Consider the following 22534-nt stretch of genomic DNA (forward strand, 5'->3'; position numbering starts at 1 on the left):
ATGGCTCCACTTCACACACATTACTCTTTGGAAATGTGCTCTCAAACAAGTTATTCGTGAACTCAAGGATTTGTTTTCAGTCACCACTCTTGAAATCCTTTTATAATTTGATTCTATTTAATGCCATTTATTTAAGTGGCAAAAATTATTTCTTGGACTTTTAAAAAATTTCCCTTCACATTTATTTCTCTCATCACTCCTGCATGGTATCCTTTGTGGATCCTCCACTTCTTCTCCTGTTCCTCATCTTCCTCCCTCTTCCTTCCAAATGTAAGTCCCTCAGAGGTTCTTATATATTAAGCTCTACCATCTTTCCTTTTTCTTCTTTTTTGCCACTTTCTGTTTCAATTCCTAACATCATCTTTATTCTTCAATTTCCAGAACATTTTCTTCATTTTGCTGTGTGTTGTCTGATTTGTTTTAAATCCATACCTGGCTTACTCCCTCTTCTTTAAGTTTAGACTGCATATGCCCTAATAATCTCTATATTTTTACACCTATCATAATTGGCTTTAAAGTGTTTCATGGAATTAAATTCCCTATTCTTTCTTCTGTGCTTTTAATATTGCAGGAAAACTATTTTTTGTGTGTGTCCCCAAAGTGCCTTTCTGAATAGACTCAACAGGGATATTTTCTAAAAGTGGATGAAAACATGAACACTGTGGGTGGGAAGGGACGAATCCTAGCAAACTGTCTTGATTCACACCATGCCAAGGAGCCACCACTCTTTGCCTCTACTCCTTAGTCTCTCTCATTTTTGGAGTTGGTTTAGATTCGTTGCACCCTATGCACTTGTCATGGGGGAAGAGGGTAGATATGACATTTTTATTCTGTTAAGATATGGAAAGTGGATGTTTTAACATTGTTTCTGAGGAAATTTTTCTGAAATTAAAACCAAAAAAAAAATACAGAAGCCTGAAAATTAATGGATTTTTACAGAGCATATTATTCTGTGGCCTTGTTGAACATATCCAGTGTATCTAGTGTGGCCAAACTAGGCTGACTTAGCTCTTTACTCACCAAACCCATGGTTCTTGAATTTGACTGAGAGATGAAGACAGAGAGGATAGACAGTGTCGAGTCCAGCTGCGTGGCAGTGATATTTGGCTTCTGGATGGATTCCTGCAGAGCTCATGGGTAGACTCCACTAACATGTCCCTATGTTTGGGTGACAACTTGATTGAAGGTGAAAAACGGCAGAATTTGCTCAGTTTTTATGGAATAGAGAACTGTAGAAACAGTAGCCATTATATTTAGGTATATTTCTTTTTCTGTGCATTAGAACATAGTCTTCTCTGGATTGCTTTTCTTCACAGGGAATGAAACCAGCATATAGTCTACAAGATTGCCTGATGTGAGAGTAGCTCTGTTTCTAAGAATCATTGAAACAGCCAGATTTTTAGTTTTCATGAAACTTCTCTTAGTAAGAGGCACTTTTACAATCAAAAATATGTAGATTAGTGAGCATGAATGATAAAAAGAGTTCAGAGAAGGTAGCCTTGAAGTATAAATCTGAGAGATACTCTCTTGGGTGTATATATGGAAGAAGATGAAAGCTGAAATATCTGAGTTCAACAAGGTAGAAATGTCAGGTACTCATGTCAGGCTAGAGATAAACCTCGGATTACAGAGGTTTCTTCTGAAGTCTTCTGTACATCTAAGCCAGAGCCGCTTATGCAGTTGGTTCCTAAAAGAGGATTATCCTCTTTGAGTGATCAGTCCTCACTCTGAGTTTGGTGCATTAAGATTTCCAAGAAATTCTCTAAATTCAAATCTCTTGAATTGTAAAAATCTTAATATAGGCCTGAGAGTTTGGCAGGCAGGAGTCAATTTGGCTTAAGCAAATCAAACAATTGAGCAGATTAAAAAACAATGCAAGGTACTTCAGCCCAAAATAAAAACAGATTTATATATTACGTATTCTGAGTATTAACTCAAGTAGAAATTTTTAGAAAATTAATCTATATGCACAACAAGAATACTGAATATTTTAAATCCTGAACCAATCTTCACCAGTTTTTAAGGCATTGATGCATTATTTATGTTTTTGTTGCATGGGTTTCCTGGTGCATGCATTTATTTCTCTTTTGATGGTTTATTGAGAACACAAAGCATTTGTCTCATTGTACTCTTTTTGTTTTAGAAGGGCTTACATTTGAAAGAGGTTGGCTTGTGGGTCTATTTTTGTTTAATATCAGCTCTTTTTTCTATCATTTTGTGAACGTCTTGTTCCCAAACACTCATCTGGAGATAAGATTCCTGAGACTGGTAGTAGTAGTATACTGATAAATGGATTTACTGCAATTTGTTGATCCATTCACTTGCCGATGACCATTGGGTTATTTCCAGTTTTGGACTATTAAACTAATGCTTTAGTGAGCATATTTCTATAAGCCTTCTTATATAGGGTATGATTCCTTTTCTCTCAGGTAAATACTAGGAGTAGACTGGATTATATGATACATGCATACTTTGCTTTTGAAAAAATGGTCAGCTGTTTCCAAACTTCTTGTGTTATTATATATTTCAACCAGCAGTGTATGAGAGTTCCATTTTCTCTACATCCTTGTCAATGCTTAGTATGGCCAACTTTTAAAACGTTAACTGTTCTAATAGGTATTTAGTTGTCTCTCATGTGGTTTCAATTTGCAATTCCTAATGAATAATGATGTTGAAATCTTTTCTTTCTGTGTTTCTTTTTTTTTTTTAAATACAGCAGGTTCTTATTAGTTACCTATTTTATACATGTTAGTGTATATACGTCAATCTCAATCTCCCAATTCATCACACACATACACACACCCCACACTCCGTTTTTCCCCCTTGGTGTCCATATATTTGTTCTCTACATCTGTGTCTCTATTTCTGCCTTGATGAAATCTTTTCCTGTACTTATTTCCCATTCACATATCATCTTTGGAAAGCTGTCCAAATATTTTACTCATTTTTTATTGGATTGTTTGCTTTCTTAAGTTCTGTCTATAAACTCTTAATAACAAGTCCTTTATCAGATATATGCTTTGCAAATATTTTCCCTAAGTTTATGGCTTTTTCTTTTCACTTTCTTAACAGTGTCTTATGAATAGCAGAAGTTTTTAATTTTGGTGAAATTCAATTTATTCATGTTCTTTTATTGATTGTGCTTTTCGTGTCACATTTAAAAATCTATGCCAAAATGCAAAATCACAAAGATTTTCTCCTATGTTTTCTATAGTTTTATGTTTTATGTTAGATGTATGATCCCATTATGGATTGATTTTTGTATGTAATGTGAGGTATGTATCAAAGTTTATTCCTTGCAGCTGTATATATCTAATTATTACAATGTCATTTGAAAGGATTATTCTCCACTGAATTACCTTCACACTGTTTTCAAAAATCAGCTATCTATATATGTGTGGCTCTATTTCTGAACTTCTTATTCTGTTCTATTGATCAATTTGTCTACCTTTATGCCCACACCAGACAGTTTTGACTATTGTTGCTTTTTACTGTCTTGAAATCAGGTAATGTTGGTCTTCCAACTTTCTTCTTTTTCAGTTTTTTGTGTGTTTTAGCTCCTTTGCATTTAGAACCTTTACCCAGGTTTTCATAGTGTTAATATCTTACATAACCATGGCATATTTATCAAAACAAAGAAATTAACATTGGTACAATACTATTAATGGAACTACAGATTTTAATAGAATTTCACCAGATTTTTCTTTAATATCTTCTTGCTGACCCAGGATCCAGTCCAGGATACCACGTTGCCTTTAGTCATTATGTTTAGATTTCTCCAGTGTGTGACAGTTTCTCTGTCTTTTCTTGTTTTTCATGACTTTGGCACATTTGAAGAGTACTGGTGAAATATTTTGTAGAATTTTCCTCGGTTTGGGCTTGGCTGGTATCTTATGATAAGATTGGGTTCATGGATTTTGAAGAAGTGTATTATCTTTTTTATATATTTTGAGATTTGACTTGCTAAAATTTGTTTGGAATTTTTGCATCTACATGAAGAATATTGGTCTATAGTTTTTTTTATAATCTAATAATGTTTTTGTTTGAATTTGGTATCAGGGTAATGATTGATTCATAGAATGAGTTAGGAAGAAATTGTTCCATTTTAATTTTCTGGAAGAACATTTGCAGAACTGGTATTCTTTCTTTCTTAAATGTTTTGTGGAATGCACCAGGGAAGCAATCAGGGTCTTGTGTTTTCTTTGTGGGAAAGTTTTTTTGCGGTATGTGGGCCTCTCACTGTTGTGGCCTCTCCTGTTGTGGAGCACAGGCTCCGGACACGCAGGCTTAGCGGCCATGGCTCACGGCCCCAGCCGCTCCGCGGTATGTGGGATCTTCCCAGACCGGGGCACGAACCCGCGTCCCCTGCATCGGCAGGCGGACTCTCAACCACTGTGCCACTAGGGAAGCCCTGTGGGAAAGTTTTAAACTTCAATTTATTTAGTATATTTGGGACCTTCAGATTTTCTATTTATTCTTGAATGAGTTTTGGCAATTTTTATCTTTCAAGAAATCTGCCCTTTTCCTCTGAGTTGTCTAATATATCGGCATAATATTATTCACAGAATTACCTTATTATCTTCTTAAATATCTGTAGAGTCCATAGTAATGCCAGCTCTCTCATTCCTGATATTTGTAATTTATGTCTTCATTTCCCTTGATATATCTGGATAAATATTTTCAATTTCATTGATCTCAAAGAACCAGCGTTTTGTATCCTGCTTTTCTTATTTCTAACTTATTTAGCTTCGAATCTCTATTATTTTCTTTCTTCTACTTAATTTTATTTTAATGTGCTCTTCTTTTCCTAGTTGTTTAAGGAGAAAGTTAATATCATTATTTGAAAACTTCTTTTCTTATAGAGTCATTTAATGCTACAAATATCAAAAGTTGATTTCAAATGTTGATATTTAAGAAATTTCTTGATCCATGTATATTGACTTAGTAAAGAGTGACTTCCTTGAACTTTCTGAATTTTAATATATATTGATTCTGTTAGGTTTTCTATATTCTAAATTGGGTTTTCAACCATATGCTATGCAGAAAGATTATTTAATTTCTCCCTTTTCAATAGTTATGTATCTTTCTGTTTCCTTCTTTACTGCATTGGCCAGATCTTAAACAACATTAAATTGTAGTAGTGATAGTGGATATGCTTGTCTATTACCAATCTCTAATGGGACTAACTCATATTTCAATGCCAACTGAATGATTTGATTTTGCTTTCAAATTGATGTTTGCTTACATTAAATAATCAGTTTTTTCTTAGTAGTTTACTGACTGAGTTTTATGAGAAATGGAGGTTGATTATATAAAATTACTTTTTTGAATACCTATTAAGATTTATTTGTGAATTATGAACATGACAATTTAAATGTTTCCTAATAATAAATCATCATTACATTGTTTGAATGAGATCAAGTTGGTGACAGTCAATTATTATTTTATTGTAATGTTAAATTAACTGTTTTATTTTATTTAGGAATTTTGCATGTGGTATGTGTTATCACTTTATTATTTTCATTTTAGTTTTGAACTACTACTTTTGTTATGTTTTAATATCAGAATTATATACAACAGTTTCACAGAACAAATTTAGAATATTTTTATGTTCATAATATTCTGAAAAAGTTTGTATAACATTTATAAATATATCTTCATTGAAAGTTTGAAAGGACTCAACTGCAAAAAGAATTCTGGAACAGAGATTATTTGTGAATTAAGTCTTTCATAAGTCGTATTCATTTTCTTCCCATATTTATAGCTTCAGTCAAATCTCCACCACTTCTTGCATTGTATTTAACATTTATATGCTTTAGCAAAACATTCTTTGAAATAGGAATGTTATTTGCTGAGTAAGTCTGAAAGTGGAAAAAATTCAAAAATGTTATTTTTCTCTGTTTTTTTCTTTATCTTAAATTCTTATTAGTTCCATTTGTTTTGAATTTCTTTATTCCCCTCCATATGATAGCAGGATTTCTACACTGCATTCTTCTCCTCGTCCCTCTTTTTTCTAAGTTTTCATTGCATCTGTGTGCCAGAACTTGGTTCATCCTTTAATGTTTTAATTTTCAGTGAAAATTTGTGGCAGATGTATCTTTTCAAATTAGCATCAAGTTATGCAATTTTAAAATTTTTATTGAAATTAAGAAACACAGAAAAATACACATAGCGTAACTATGTTAGAGCTCAATTATCACAAAGTGAATTCACCCACACAATCAGCATACAGGTCAAGAAACAGACCATTATCAACACCCCAGAAGCTTTGTGTTCCCTCCTAATCTCCACTTCCGTAAATGGTTTATTATCTTGACTACTAACACCATAGTTAGTATGAACTCATTTTGTACTTTCACACATAAAATTATGAATTATTTTTTGTGCATATAATACTTTTCATTTAACATTTTGTATGTGATATTCATCCATGTAGTTGCATGAAGCTAGATTTTCTGTTAATTTTCATTGTTGTTTGGTATTTTATTGAATGAATATATCACAATTTATTTATATATTCTATTAATGATGGACAGTTAATTCTAGTTTGAAGCTATTAGGAATAATGCTCCAATGAATATCCTAGTATATGTATTTTGGTCCCAATATTTATGCATTGCATGCCTCTTGGAATGTACCTAAGAGTGGAATATAATATACACATATGTGTGTGTATATATAAAATATACTATTAAGCTACATAATCACCAATTATTGGCTTTGTCAGTTTTCATATTATTTTAGTCACATTCTGATAATGTGCAGTAGGATCTCTCTGTAGTTTAAATATGCACTTCACTGATTTCTAAGGAGGCTGAGAGTTTTTTTCATATATGCATTAGCATTTGGATATCCTTTTTGTGAAGTGCTTATTCACATGTATTGCTTATCATTCTAATTGCATTGCCTGTCTTTTCTTAGCAACTTGCAGAAGTTGTAATGGATATGAGTCTTTTTTTAAGTATTGTAAATATTTATTTTCCATTCTTTAATTTGCCTTTAACTCTTTCTAAATATGGTATCTTTTGATGATTGGGAATTCTTGATAATAATTTATCAATTTTTAATGGTTATAGCTTCCTATGTTCTTTTTTTTAACATCTTTATTGGAGTATAACTGCTTTACAATGGTGTGTTAGTTTCTGCTTTATAACAAAGTGAATCAGTTATACATATAAATATTTCCCCATATTTCTTCCCTCATCTGTCTCCCTCCCTCCTACTCTCCCTGTCCCAGCCCTCTAGGTGGTCACAAAGCACTGAGCTGATCTCCCTGTGCTGTGCGGCTGCTTCCCACTAGCTAGCTATTTTACATTTTGTAGTGTATATAGGTCCATGCCACTCTCTCACTTTGTCTCGGCTTACCCTTCCCCCTCCCTATATCCTCAAGTTCATTCTCTAGTAGGTCTGCGTCTTTATTCCCGTCTTGCCCCTAGGTTCTTCATGACCTTTCTTTTTTCCTTAGATTCCATATATATGTGTTAGCATATGGTATTTGTTTTTCTCTTTCTGACATACTTCACTCTGTATGACAGACTCTAGGTCCATCCACCTCACTACAAATAACTCAGTTTCGTTTTTTTATGACTGAGTAATATTCCATAGTATATATGTACCACATCTTTTTATCCATTCATCTGTTGATGGACACTTAGGTTGCTTCCATGTCCTGGCTACTGTAAATAGAGCTGTGATTAACATTTTGGTACATGATTCTTTTTGAATTACGGTTTTTCAGGGTATATGCCCAATAGGGGGATTGCTGGGTCATATGGTAGTTCTATTTTTAATTTTTTAAGGAACCTCCAAACTGTTCTCCATAGTGGCTGTGTCAATTTACATTCCCACCAACAGTGCAAGAGTGTTACCTTTTCTCCACACCCTCTCCAGCATTTATTGTTTCTAGATTTTTTGATGATGGCCATTCTGACCAGTGTGAGATGATATCTTATTGCAGTTTTGATTTGCACTTCTCTAATGATTAATGATATTGAGTATTCTTTCATGTGTTTGTTGGCAATCTGTATATCTTCTTTGGAAAACTGTCAATTTAGGTATTCTGCCCATTTTTGGATTGGGTTGTTTGTTTTTTTGACCTTGAACTGCATGAGCTGCTTGTAAATTTTGGAGATTAATCCTTTGTCAGTTGCTTCATTTGTAAATATTTTCTCCCATTCTGAGTGTTGTCTTTTCATCTTGTTTATGGTTTCCTTTGCTGTGCAAAGGCTTTGAAGTTTAATTAGGTCCCATTTGTTTATTTTTGTTTTATTACCATTTCTCTAGGAGGTAGGTCAAAAAGTATCTTGCTGTGATTTATGTCATGGAGCATTCTGCCTATGTTTTCCTCCAAGAGTTTAAAAGTGTCTGGCCTTACATTTAGGTCTTTAATCCATTTTGAGTTTATTTTTGTGTATGGTGTTACGGAGTGTTCTAATTTCATTCTTTTACATGTAGCTGTCCAGTTTTCCCAGCACCACTTATTGAAGAGGCTGTCTTTTCTCCACTGTATATTCTTGCCTCCTTTATCAAAGAAAAGGTGACCATATGTGCGTGGATTTATCTCTGGGCTTTCTATCCTGTTCCATTGATCTATATTTCTGTTTTTGTTCCAGTACCATACTGTCTTGATGACCGTAGCTTTGTAGTATAGTCTGAAGTCAGGGAGTCAGATTCCTCCAGCTCCGTTTGTCTTTCTCAAGATTGCATTGGCAATTTGGGATCTTTTGTGTTTCCATAAGATTGTGAGATTTTTTGTTCTACTTCTCTGAAAAATGCCAGTCATAGTTTAATGGGGATTACATTGAATCTGTAGATTGCTTTGGGTAGTATAGTTATTCCCACAATGTTGATGCTTCCAATCCAAGGACATGGTATTTGTCTCCATCTATTTGTATCATCTTTAATTTCTTTCATCAGTATCTTATAATTTTCTGCATACATGTCTTTCATCTCCTTAGGTAGGTTTATTCCTAGATATTTTATTCTTTTTGTTGCAGTGGTAAGTGGGAGTGTTTTCTCAATTTCACTTTCAGATATTTCATCATTAGTGTATAGGAATGCAAGAGATTTCTGTGCATTAATTTTTTATCCTGCTACTTTACCAAATTCATTGATTAGCTCTAGTATTTTTCTGGTAGCATCTTTAGGATTTTCTGTGTATAGTATCATGTCATCTGCAAACAGTGAAAGCTTTATTTCTGCTTTTCCATTTTGGATTCCTTCTATTTCTTTTTCTTCTCTGATTGCTGTGGCTAAAACTTCCAAAACTATGTTGAATAATAGTGGTGAGAGTGGGCAACCTTGTCTTCTTCCTGATCTTTGTGGAAATGGTTTCAGTTTTTCACCATTGAGGATGATGTTGGCTGTGGGTTTGTCATATATGGGCTTTATTATGTTGAGGTAAGTTCCCTCCATGCCTACTTTCTGGAGGGTTTTTATCATAAATGGTTGAATTTTGTCAAAAGCTTTTTCTGCATCTATTGAGATGATCATCTGGTTTTTCTCCTTCAGTTTGTTAATATGGTATATCACATTGATTGATTTATGTATATTGAAGAATCCTTGCATTCCTGGCATAAACCCCACTTGATCATGGTGTATGATCCTTTTAATGTGCTGTTGGATTTTGTTTGCCAGTATTTTGCTGAGGATTTTTGCATCTATGTTCATCAGTGATATTATCCTGTAGTTTTCTTTCTTTGTGACATCTTTGTCTGGTTTTGGTATCAGGGTGATGGTGGCCTCGTAGAATGAGTTTGGGAGTGTTCCTTCCTCTGCTATATTTTGGAAGAGTTTGAGAAAGATAGGTGTTAGCTCTTCTCTAAATGTTTGGTAGAATTAGCCTGTGAAGCTATGTGGTCCTGGGCTTTTGTTTGTTGGAACATTTTTAATCACAGTTTCAATTTCAGTGCTTGTGATTGGTCTGTTCATATTTTCTATTTCTTCTGGTTCAGTCTCAGAAGGTTGTGCATTTCTAACAGTTCGTCCATTTCTTCCAGGTTGTCCATTTTATTGACATATAGTTGCTTATAGTAATTTCTCATGATTCTTTGTATTTCTGCAGTGTCAGTTGTTACTTCTCCTTTTCCATTTCTAATTCTATTGATCTGAGTCTTCTCCCTTTTTGTCTTGATGAGTCAGGCTAGTGGTTTATCCATTTTGTTTACCTTCTCAAAGAACCAGCTTTTAGTTTTATTGATCTTTGCTATCATTTCCTTCATTTCTTTATCATTTATTTCTGATCTGATTTTATGATTTCTTTCCTTCTACAAACATTGTAGTTTTTTGTTCTTCTTTCTCTAATTGCTTTAGGTGTAAGGTTAGATTGTTTATTTGAGGTGTTTTTTGTTTCTTGAGGTACGATTGTATTGTTATAAACTTCCCTCTTGGGACTGCTTTTGCTGCATCCCATAGGTTTTGGGTCATCGTGTTTTCATTGTCATTTGTTTCTAGGTATTTTTTGATTTCCTCTTTGATATCTTCAGTGATCTCTTGGTTATTCAGTAGTGTATTGTTTAGCTTCCATGTGCTTGTATTTTTACAGATTTTTTCCTGTAATTGATATCTAGTCTCATAGCGTTGTGGTCAGAAAAGATACTTGATATGATTTCAATTTTCTTAAATTTACCAAGGCTTGATTCGTGACCCAAGATATGATCTATCCTGGAGAATCTTCCATGAGCACTTAAGAAGAAAGTGTATTCTGGTTTTTTGGATGGACTGTCCTATAAATATCAATTAAGTCCTTTTTTTTTTTTTTGCCTTTCTTTTTCTTTATTTGTAACTGTTTAAAACTTTCATATAACTATCTGTAGTATGAGTTGATACTAAATAAAGTATCAATTAGGTGATGAAATTAACATCCAACAAGCAAATATAATCATTAAAATTTCTGCTGTACCCATTTTTTAAAATCTTGGTTCTGGTAAAATAATATCACAGTGATTTTTTTTCTCCTGTCAGAGAATGGCTATGCTTGCTTTTCAATGATTGTGTTTTGTTCAAACATATATATTCTCTGTATTCAAAAACTGTGATAACAAAAGAACTATTTTATAAGAAATTTAACATAATAGCCTCTATCCTTGGGTAGAGTACATTAGAATGTTTGTACAGTTATTTTGTAGGCAGTTTGATGAAACAGTATTTCATTAGAGGAAAATCTGTACTTATCAGAAAAGGATGATTCAGTGGATATGCAAATGAGGTGGCTAGTCTTCCTTATATTTTTCTCACCTTCAGAATAGCCATAAAGGAGTGAGAATTCTAGGGCTACAATCTTTAATTTTTTTTTTTTTTTCGGTACGCAGGCCTCTTACTGTTGTGGCCTCTCCTGTTGTGGAGCACAGGCTCCGGACGCGCAGGCTCAGTGGCCATGGCTCACGGGCCCAGCTGTTCCACAGCATGTGGTATCTTTCCGGACCGGGGCATGAACCTGTGTCCCCTGCATCGGCAGGTGGACTCTCAACCCCTGCGCCACCGGGGAAGCCCTACAATCTTTATATTTTTAAAGGCAATTAGCATCTTTCTTTGATGGAAATATTGGAACATAGCATAAGAATTTTTCCTCTTTTGAGAAGACCAAAGCTCTGAAAAAGTACCTGGATTATTAACACCTAAGTCACCAGCAGTTCAAAAGTTCAAGGATAAATATGGATCTGGAGATGATCCCTGAAAGAATTCCACCTTAGTAGACAAAGAAAATGGCTGAGATCACATCAACAGGACTCCCTTTAATAGGTGCAAAAATAAAGTCACGTAAGAAGAGAAGAAACGCTTGTCAGCTCCTCTGGAGGGAGGGTATGAATAGCAAAGAAACTAGTAGAAGGAGTGGGAAAAACGTTGAAGAGACAAGCAGTTAAAGACCAAGTTAAGATCAGAAGTAGCTATGAAACTTTTTCTTGCAATGACAATGGAAGCAAAGAGGCATACAGCCACATGGTAATTCCACTCTCTCTGCTCATTCTGAGTCGTGTCTGTTCTCTGTGTTCTAATAAAGCTATGTTGATATACTTATCACTTCACATTGTATTATTGACTTACCTCCCTCTCCAGTCACATTAGGAGTAGACTGAAAGCAACATGAAGTCTTTTATTTCTTTATCCTCAGTGCCTAGCGCAAGATCTGGAATATACTGTTTATCAACTGTCTGTCAAATGAATGAGCCAGTTCAACACTATATGATCTTGAGAGAGACAAAGTAGTCAAGTAAACATCCAAAACCAAAATAAGTATTACTTTAGAGTAAACTCTGAGATAATATGGAAGTACACATAATCAATATAATTCCAATTAAACGCAAAGACATTTGACACTACTTAGCCTATATGTAAATGATCCTTTATAGACCAATGATAATTTTGCATTAGGTATTTTGAAATATTGAAAATAGTTCATTAATGGTTCTAGGTAACTTTATTGATTCCTAGTTGGACGCTAGTGAGCTAGAACTCAAGAAATCCATGGGATCCAAGGTCTGGAGTGTTCCTGGACCTGGGCTATAGCTGAGTTTATAGGTGAGTGTCAGATGATGCCACTCTCAGGATAGGAAAGCTGCCAACATTGGGAAACAAAGACACAGCCTGATATCTCACATCACAGTTCTTTAGAGTTAATTGATTTATTACTGACAGTTCTGTTTACTGCCGTTCTGAACATTGTTGCCAGGGAAAGTGCTAAGGAGAGTTGCTGAACATCGAACCTGCACATCAGCGCTTGCCCCAAGGTGAATCCAGACATTTAAAAGAGACTTATATTGGGCTTCCCTCGTGGCACAGTGGTTGAGATTCCGCCTGCCGATGCAGGGGACACGGGTTCGTGCCCCGGTCCGGGAAGATCCACATGCCGTGGAGCAGCTGGACCCGTGAGCCATGGCTGCTGAGCCTGCGCATCCAGAGCCCGTGCCACGCAACAGGAGAGGCCACAACAGTGAGGGGCCCGTGTACCGCAAAAAAAAAAAAAAAAAAAGGACGTATTGAAGGTCCTTCTTTTTTAATGTATCATTCAAAGCTTGTGTTTCCTTATTTATTTTTATTTTGGATGATCTGTCCATTGGTGAAAGTGGGGTGTTAAAGTCCCCTACTATGATTGTGTTACTGTCATTTTCCCCTTTTATGGCTGCTAGCATTTGCCTTATGTATTGAGGTCCTCCTATTTGTGGTGCATAAATAGTTACAATTGTTATATCTTCTTCTTGGATTGATCCCTTGATCATTATGTAGTGTCCTTCTTTGTCTCTTGTAATAGTCTTTGTTTTAAAGTCTATTTTGTCAGATATGAGAATTGCTACTCCAGTTTTCTTTTGATTTCCATTTGCATGGAATATCTTTTTCCATCCACTCATTTTCAGTCTGTATATGTCCCTAGGTCTGAAGTGGGTCTCTTGTAGACAGCATATATATGGGTCTTGTTTTTGTATCCATTCAGCCAGTCTATGTATTTTGGTTGGAGCATTTAATCCATTTACATTTAAGGTAATTATCGATATGTATGTTCCTATTACCATTTTCTTAATTGTTTTGGGTTTGTTATTGTAGGTCTTTTCCTTCTCTTGTGCTTCCTGCCTAGAGAAGTTCCTTTAGCATTTGTTGTAAAGCTGGTTTGGTGGTGCTGAATTCTCTTAGCTTTTGCTTGTCTGTAAAGCTTTTAATTTCTCTGTCAAATCTGAATGAGATCCTTGCTAGGTAAAGTAATCTTGGTTGTAGGTTTTTCCCCTTCATCAGTTTAAATATGTCCTGCCACTCCCTTCTGGCTTGGAGAGTTTCTACTGAAAGATCAGCTGTTAACCTTACGGGGATTCCCTTGTATGTTATTTGTTGTTTTACCCTTGCTGCTTTTAATATTTTTTCTTTGTATCTAATTTTTTTTTTTTTCTGTATGCGGGCCTCTCACTGTTGTGGCCTCCCCTGTTGCAGAGCACAGGCTCTGGACGCGCAGGCTCAGCAGCCATGGCTCACGGGCCCAGCCACTCCGCAGCATGTGGGATCTTCCAGGACCAGGGCACGAACCCGTGTCCCCTGCATCGGCAGGCGGACTCTCAACCACTGCGCCACCAGAGAAGCCCTGTATTTAATTTTTGACAGTTTGATTAATATGTGTCTTGGCATGTTTCTCCTTGGATTTATCCTGTATGGGACTCTCTGTGCTTCCTGGACTTGACTGACTATTTCCTTTCCCATATTTGGGAAGTTTTCAACTATAATCTCTTCAAATATTTTCTCACTCCCTTTCTTTTTCTCTTCTTCTTCTGGGACCCCTATCATTTGAATGTTGGTATGTTTAATGTTGTCCCAGAGGTCTCTGAGACTGTCCTCAATTCTTTTCATTCTTTTTTCTTTATTCTGCTCTGAGGTAGTTATTTCCACTATTTCACCTTCCAGGTCACTTATCCATTCTTCTGCCTCAGTTGTTCTGCTATTGATCCATTCTAGAGAATTTTTAATTTCATTTATTGTGTTATTCATCACTGTTTGCTTGCTCTTTAGTTCTTCTAGGTCCTTGTTAAACGTTTCTTGTATTTTCTCCATTCTATTTCCAAGATCGATAATTCCTGTGCGTGCACACAGGCTTCTTGGTGACTGCAGCAGCAGCCTTAGCGTCCCATGCCTGTCTCTGGGGTCTGCACTGATAGCCGCGGCTCACGCCCATCTCTGGAGCTCCTTTAAGTGGCACTCTTAATTCCCTCTCCTCACGCACCAGGAAACAAAGAGGCAAGAAAAGTTCTTGTAGGTCCTTGTTAAACATTTCTTGTATTTTCTCCATTCTATTTCCAAGATTTTGGATCATCTTTACTATCATAATTCTGAATTCTTTTTCAGGTAGACTGCCTATTTCCTCTTCTTTCATTAGGTCTGGTGGGTTTTTACCTTGCTCCTTCATCTGCTGTGTGTTTTTCTGTCTTCTCATTTTGTTTATCTTACTGTGTTTGGGGTCTCCTTTTTGCAGGCTGCAGGTCCGTAGTTCCCTTTGTTTTTGGTGTCTGTCCCCAGTGGCTGAAGTTGGTTCAGTGGGTTTTGTCGGCTTCCTGGTGGAGGGGACTAGTGCTTGTGTTCTGGTGGATGAGGCTGGGTCTTGTCTTTCTGGTGTCACGTCTGATGGTGTGTTTTGGGGTGTCTGTGGCCTTACTATGATTTTAGGCAGCCTCTCTACTAATGGGTGGGGTTGTGTTCCTGTCTTGCTAGTTGTTTGTCATAGGGTGTCCAGCACTGGAGCTTGCTGGTCGTTGAGTGGAGCTGGGTCTTGGTGTTGATATGGAGATCTCTGGGAGATTTTCTCCATTTGATATTACATGGAGCTGAGAGGTCTCTAGTGGAACAATGTCCTGAAGTTGGCTCTCCCACCTCAGAGGCACAGCGCTGACGCCTGGCTGGAGCACCAAGAGCCTGTCCTCCACACGGCTCAGAATAAAAGGGAGAAAAAAAGAAAGAAAGAAGTTGATAAAATAAAATAATTAAAATAAATATTAAAAAAATTTTTTAAGTAATAAAAAAAAGAAAGAAAGAAGAGAACAACCAAACCAAAGAACAAATCCACCAATGATAACAAATGCTAAAAACTATACTAAAAAAACAAAACAAAACAAAAAACCGGACAGACAGAACCCTAGGACAAATGGTAAAAGCAAAGCTTTACAGACAAAATTACACACAGAAGCATACACATACACACTCACAAAAAAAGAAAAAGGGAAAAAAATATATGTATTGTTGCTCCCAAAGCCCACCTCCTCAATTTGGGATGATTCGTTGTCTATTCAGGTATTCCACAGATGCAGGGTACATCAAGTTGATTGTGGAGATTTAATCTGCTGCTCCTGAGGCTTCTGGGAGGGATTTCCCTTTCTCTTCTTTGTTTACACAGCTCCCAGGGTTCAGCTTTGGATTTGGCCCCGCCTCTGCGTGTAGGTTACCTGAGGGCGGCTCTTCTTCGCTCAGACAGGAGGGGGTTAAAGGAGCAGCTGATTTGGGGGCTCTGGCTCACTCAGGCCGGGGGTAGGGAGGGGTGCAGATGCGGGGCGAGCCTGCGGCGTCAGAGGCCGGTGTGACATTGCACCAGCCTGAGGCGCGCCATGCATTCTCCCGGGGAAGATGTCCCTGGATCCCGGGACACTGGCAGTGGCGGGCTGCACAGGCTCCTGGGAGGGGAGGTGTGGAGAGTGTCCTGTGCTAGCACACAGGCTTCTTGGTGGCAGCAGCAGCAGACTCAGCGTCTCATGCCCGTCTCTGGGGTCTGCGCTGATAGCCGCGGCTCGTGCCCGTCTCTGGAGCTCCTTTAAGCAGCGCTCTTAAACCCTTCCTTGCGCACCAGGAAACAAAGAGGGAAGAAAAAGTCTCTTGCGTGTTCGGCAGCTGCAGACCTTTTCCTGGACTCCCTCCCGGCTAGCCGTGGCGCACTAACCCCTTCAGGCTGTGTTCACGCCTCCAGTCCTCTCCCTGTGCTCCAACTGAAGCCCGAGCCTTAGCTCCCAGCCCCCGCCCGCCCTGGTGAGGGAGCAGACAAGCCTCTCGGGCTGGTGAGTGCTGGTTGGCACCGATCCTCTGTGCGGGAATCTCTCCACTTTGCCCTCCGCACCCCTGTTGCTGTGCTCTCCTCCACGGCTCCGAAGCTTCCCCCTTCCACCACGCCCGTCTTCGCCAGTGAAGGGGCTTCCTAGTGTGTGGAAACCTTTCCTCCTTCACAGCTGCCTCCCACTGGTGCAGGTCCCATCCCTATTCTTTTGTCTTTGTTTTTTCTTTTGCCCTGCCCAGGTACGTGGGGATTTTCTTGCCTTTTGGGAGGCCTGAGGTGTTCTGCCAGCGTTCAGTAGGTGTTCTGTAGGAGTTGTTCCACATGTAGATGTATTTCTGATGTATTTTTGGGGAGGAAGGTGATCTCCACGTCTTACTCTTCCGCCATCTTGAAGCCTTTTTATGTTCTTTTAAGAAATCTTTCCTTACATCAAGATCATGGAGTTACTCTATTATTATTATCTAGAAGTTTTTTAGAGTGCCACACATATATAGTAGAATGTGCCATTCCCCCTCCTTTTAAAGTATTGGATGTCAAAACACACCACACAAAATCCAGCAAGGTATGCTGGATATTCTTAAGGTATGAAAGAGATAAAACCAACAGGTCCTGGTTTCTAAATCATTTTAGAAAGTGAAGCTGTCCAGGATGATTTCAAAGATTTTGAATTAGATGACTAGGTTTTAAGAACCAAGATAGAAGATATACAAAAAGATGATTTCTTTATAAGGAGAAATAACTTACTAATTTTTATGTTTTGTGCTTGAATTGTTTTGGGGAATTTTGGATAGAGAAGTCTGATGATTAATTGGAAATAGAATTTCAAAGCTAAAGAGAAAACCAGGACTAGAGACAAAAAAATTAGGAAGTCATTGGTGTGTAAATAATATTGTTGATACTTGGAGAATTCCACTAAGAATGACTCAACACTTGAAAACAAGTGAATTAAGATACTAATAAGATATATTTTTAAATAAATGTAAATAAGATTAAATATGTGGAAAGACACCTTAACATAAAGGAAAAAATTCTAGCAGTAGTAGAATTGATAGTAAATAAGTGGATAAGTTGGCATATATGAGGAATAAAGTTGTCCATCAGAAATTGGATTAGTAAGTTACTGAAGCATAGAAATAACCATGAAACCAAATTCTGATAGCTCTCATTCTTCAAGGGCCTTAAAGTCAGTGTTCTAATTGGCTAATCCCTGGATCAGTTGGAATCACTCTTGGGTTTTTTGTCATATAGTGTGTTTTAGCCTTAAAACCTGAAGAACAGACCCTTGACCATGAAAAATGCACTGAAATAGTGTCATGTTAAACCATGTGTTGCTTTTTTTTTTTTGCGGTACGTGGGCCTCTCACTGTTGTGGCTTTTCCCGTTGCGGAGCACAGGCTCCGGACGCGCAGGCTCAGCAGCCATAGCTCACAGGCCCAGCTGCTCTGCGGCATATGGGATCTTCCCGGACTGTGGCACGAACCCATGCCCCCTGCATCGGCAGGTAGACTCTTAACCACTGCGCCACCAGGGAAGCCCATGTGCTGCTTTTTAAGAAGCACCATAGCTGTGTTTCCTGAGTAGTAAATGCTTGTATTGCTTTTGACCAGATAGAAGGTTCTGTTTTTTATAAACTTTCTATAGTTCATTTTTAAATCCTAAATATAACTAATGTGATTCCTTAGGAATAAAGTGAAAATAGGACAGAACTGGTGATATAAGTCTGAGAACTACTCTGAGGTGAGAACAAAAGAAAAGAATTCAGTGAAGATCTATAGAGAAATAAGAGAATGAATGAGAGAATCAGAGTAGAGAGAAATAATGGACATGAATGAAGAACATTGTTTGAAAAGGTAGTGATCAACAGTTTCAAAAGCTGCAATAGTGACAAATAAGACTAAGACTGAAAGTATGCAATAGACATTCAACTAGAATTATGGTCTTTTGGAAGTAAGCTAAAAGGCGATAATGATGGGTAATTGAATCTAAATTGAAAACTAACATATCAGAACTTCCATTTCACTTTCTTTAAGATTCTCTTATTTCATGCAATAAACTTATCACGGACTTTTTTTTTTTTTTTTTTTACTAAAGCAATCGTTGAAAGAGTACCGAAAATAGCTATTACCTTTTATTGAGCATCTCTTATATCTTGGGCACTGTTACACATTTTAGATGTATTATTTAGTCTTTAGCCCAATAAATTAAACATTATGTTTATCTATTTTACAGATGGGCAATTGGGAATTTAGAAAGTTTAATTCAAAAGTTACACACACAGTAGTTCTCTAGTCACTACAAATTGTTTGAGAAAATTAATATCCCTATCAGGATCTCTTCTGAACCTTCTTCACTCTTTTGTTAACAGGCATTATTTCCTCAAGAGGAAAAAACTCTAAAGAGAAGACAGAGAAGAATCTCAATTGGTGACACTTTTTTCAACCTCATTTACACCTCAATTTTGAAACGCTCTATAATATTTAGGAATTAACAAAAAGATTACATGATAGATGATAGAACCTACCTAAGTTTTTTATTTAAAAGTATTTGTTGTCCATGGAATCCAGCTAAAAGACTCTATCAGTTACTTAAACATCCCTGCAAGCCAACTGCTTTCAGAAAGACCTCTAGACTAGCACAAGTTGGTGCCACTAACATACTATGATCAACAGTTTGTGCCATTAGAACGCTGTTACCAACTGGCCACAAGCAGCTCATTAACACATCAACACACAGATGAAAAACAAAAGCAACCCGATAACCAATCTGTGGTCAAAGTAGAATCCCATAGTAATAACCCTGCAGTGCATCCCCTAAACTCTAACCAGAAGGTACAGAGATGCTCAATATTGCCCTCTGCCAAGTGTCAGGACACAATTTCACGGGACCTCTATAACAGGGCTCTGAAATCACCATTATCTCACTCCAAATATCAGGCCACACCTTCACTACACCTCCACCAGAGAACTCCCTGTGGCCTAATAAGAGAGGCTTGAGCTCACCGTTGTCCCACGCCAAACCTCAGATCACATCTTCACTTGACCTCACCAAGACATCATTGCCAGAGCCCAATCAAACAGCCTGGAGCTCACAATTACCCTTTCCCAATCCTCAGAATACATATTCCCTAGACCTTTGCTGGATATCACCTTCACTGAAGTCTAATCGAAGGGTCTCAAGTTCATCATTATATGCCCTCAAACATCAAGAAACTCCTTCCCCAGGCTACATATGGACGTTGTCATCTTTGGGACCTAATCAAAGAGCCTTTAGCTCAGCGTTACCCCAGTCCAAGCCTCAGAAAGCCTCTTCATTGGATAGCCTTTGACACTCTTTGTTAGAGCACCATCAAAGATGTTTGAGCTCACCATCACTCAACTCTACACCTCAAACACATGACTTGCTTCAGACATCACCTTCTTTGGATCCCAGTCAGATGACTCTGAGCTCATCGTTACCTGATTCCAGACCTCAGACAACACCTGTATTGAGCTCTAATTCCAGTGTTCTGAGATTAACGTTGTCCAGCTCAAAAGAAAGGAAATCACCTTTACCACATTCTATGCATCAGTCAAAGAGTTTGCCATTGTTCCAGCCCAAAACACTTGATCGTAACTTCAGGACCCTGAATTCACCAGTGTGTCACTCAAAATTTCAGAACACCACTTCACTAAGTGACAAACACAAGGCCACAGATCTTCCCTCACCCCATCCCAAACCAAATATCTCAGGTCCATCATTATTAAGCTCCAAACACTGCATCAGGAACATAGCTGCTTTAACATTGGGCTCCAGACTCCAGAGTAAAAGCAGTTTTGGTCTTTATGAAAAGACAGAACCAAATAAGGAAATTCGATGGACTTTAGGTTATATTCATCCCTGCATTATCAAAGGTGGAACGGTCCCTGATGATGTTGTAAATAAAATTGTCAATTCTCTCTCCAAGACCAGAATCCAGAGGGATCTCTGTAGGCAGATTCTCTTTTGAAGGATGAGGGGAAGGGCAAATCCTCATCCTGGACCCCGCCTTTCATCAAGTTATATGGTTTGTTTAGCTTGTGCTTCCTGCATAAAATCTCAGTGTAACCATCTTACAGGAAGGAAAGACCCTCGTGCTGCAACGCTATTTGTCAGCCCAGCACCTGAGACCACTCCTGAGGGAGAAATAGAGGTGAAACTAGTTTTTATCCTCTCCCTACCAGAGACTTCTTTTTCATTCCCTGTGAAAGAAAATCAGCCTGATGAAGTCCCTGAAGAAAACCTTGGAGGAATTGGGGAGATATCAAAATTTTTCCCTACATCTGAACCTGATATCACCAAGGAGGCTAATGTGAAGAAAACATGGCCGACAGTAGCCCCTGCAAACCAAGCTGTAAGCCAACAGCCCCAGGCTATAGACTGGCTGCTCTATGTTAAGGAAAGTAGTAACCCTCAGTCGCAGTCCCTACTCCCCTCATCTTCTTCCTCATCATCCTCTTCCTCTTCCACTACACCCCCTTTACCCCCTCCTCCTCTGAAAGAGGCTACCACATCTACCGCCTCAGGCTGTGTGTCCACTAAGGTACTTAGTTACCACCGGCTGCCTCCAGGGGTCTCCTGGCTTGAGTTTATATGTAGTAAAAATCACCAGCCACTTCCTGCAAAACCATGTCCAAGTCAATCACCATCTCCCCAAACAAGGTCTATGAGGAATAGCACCACAGTAAAAAGGAGAAAGGGGCCAGAGATACTGTTCAAAATGTTCCAGACAAAGGTTCAAAATGAGAGAAATCTTGATTAAATTAACTTTTTTGTTTCTTTGAAGGCAATTGACCTCTTAGTTCTTTGACATTAGAGATTGATTTCCTATCATGCTTATTAAAATCTTAGTATTAACTAAGCGTGCCTCTATAACTCAGCCGATGAAGCAGCTAGCTGAGGGGAACTATTACTCTTAAGTCTATTTTCTACTTAAATAATAGACTATGATCTCCTAGAAGCCAAGTTGAATCCTATGTTTTTAACCAAATGCCTGGCTTACAGTAACCACTATAAAATAATTGTTAAGTGAATTAATAATAATTGGCCATAGACCAGAAACACCTCATTTGTCTTGCCCTGAACAGTATCTAACTCATTGTTATTCTCCTTCCTCATAAGATGGACAGAATCCTTAAACCAGTGTATGCTAATCCATTTCCCTACCTCTAAAGAAAATTCACATCATGTTCAACAGGTAAGAATATATATAGAAAGGAATCTTTTCAGTTATGTGTTCCTAGGGAAAATTCTTCTATGCTAAGATCCCACACTCTAAAATGCAATGGTTTACTCAACCTTAGTTAGCAAATCTCAGGAAAGAATAACTAACTGATGCAGACAACCCTACCTTATGCTGACTGTGCCAACATTTAAATTATGGGCTCTAAAGTCACTTGTTCATCACTTCTACCTATACAACATAAACGGGTTAATAAAAATGTTTAAAAATGTTTTTGTTCCACTGGGTCCACTAGTAGTGGGAAAAGGAGGGAACTGTCTTACCTACTACTTTAAGTGATTATCTCTAACCCCAAGGGCTAGAATTAGCTTCTCTTGCATGCACTGATGGCTCACACTTCTGCCTCTCCACTCCACATCTTTCTGAACACCAGCTTGCATATGGGGCTTTTCCAGTGGAACATTGCACAGGCACCTCAAACTCAATATGGTCAAACCAGAATTTATCATCTTTACATTTACAACTTGCATCTTTATATTATAGTCCTTTGCCCTCTGTGTTCCCTATTTCAGTGGATGTACCACCATCTGTCATGGAGTTTGACTGTTTTTCTTATTGCCTGCCCCTCTCCAGGCCCATGTGTTCCATGGCTTTATTGTCTCCAGAAGCCAGCTTTTTCCTTCAACCTCACTGCCACTATTCTAGTTGTGGTCACAGCATTTGTCAGCTAGATTACTCCTAAACATGTATTTTAACTTTTGAATGCATTTCTGAGACAAAATTTAATAATGCCATTTCATTGTTTATAACACTTTTATCATTGCCCACTG

At 37.7% G+C, this 22534-nt stretch overlaps 1 protein-coding gene across 1 annotated transcript in view; it reads left to right on the top strand.

The window, feature by feature from the left end:
- The window catches only part of CSNK2A2IP (casein kinase 2 subunit alpha' interacting protein), a 66696-nt gene extending 45203 nt beyond the window's left edge, over positions 1-21493 (top strand). Inside the window, 2 exon segments of the mRNA XM_030760960.2 lie at positions 19141-19474; positions 19477-21493. Of these exon segments, the coding sequence (XP_030616820.2) occupies positions 19141-19474; positions 19477-21284 (2142 nt within the window). The 3' untranslated portion in view covers positions 21285-21493.
- The last annotated feature ends 1041 nt before the right edge of the window (positions 21494-22534 follow it).

Source organism: Delphinapterus leucas, chromosome 4, assembly GCF_059928025.1.
Source record: "Delphinapterus leucas isolate spDelLeu-1000000601 "Yukka" chromosome 4, BTC_Dleu_Yukka2, whole genome shotgun sequence".
In the NCBI taxonomy this organism is placed as follows: Eukaryota; Metazoa; Chordata; class Mammalia; order Artiodactyla; family Monodontidae; genus Delphinapterus; species Delphinapterus leucas.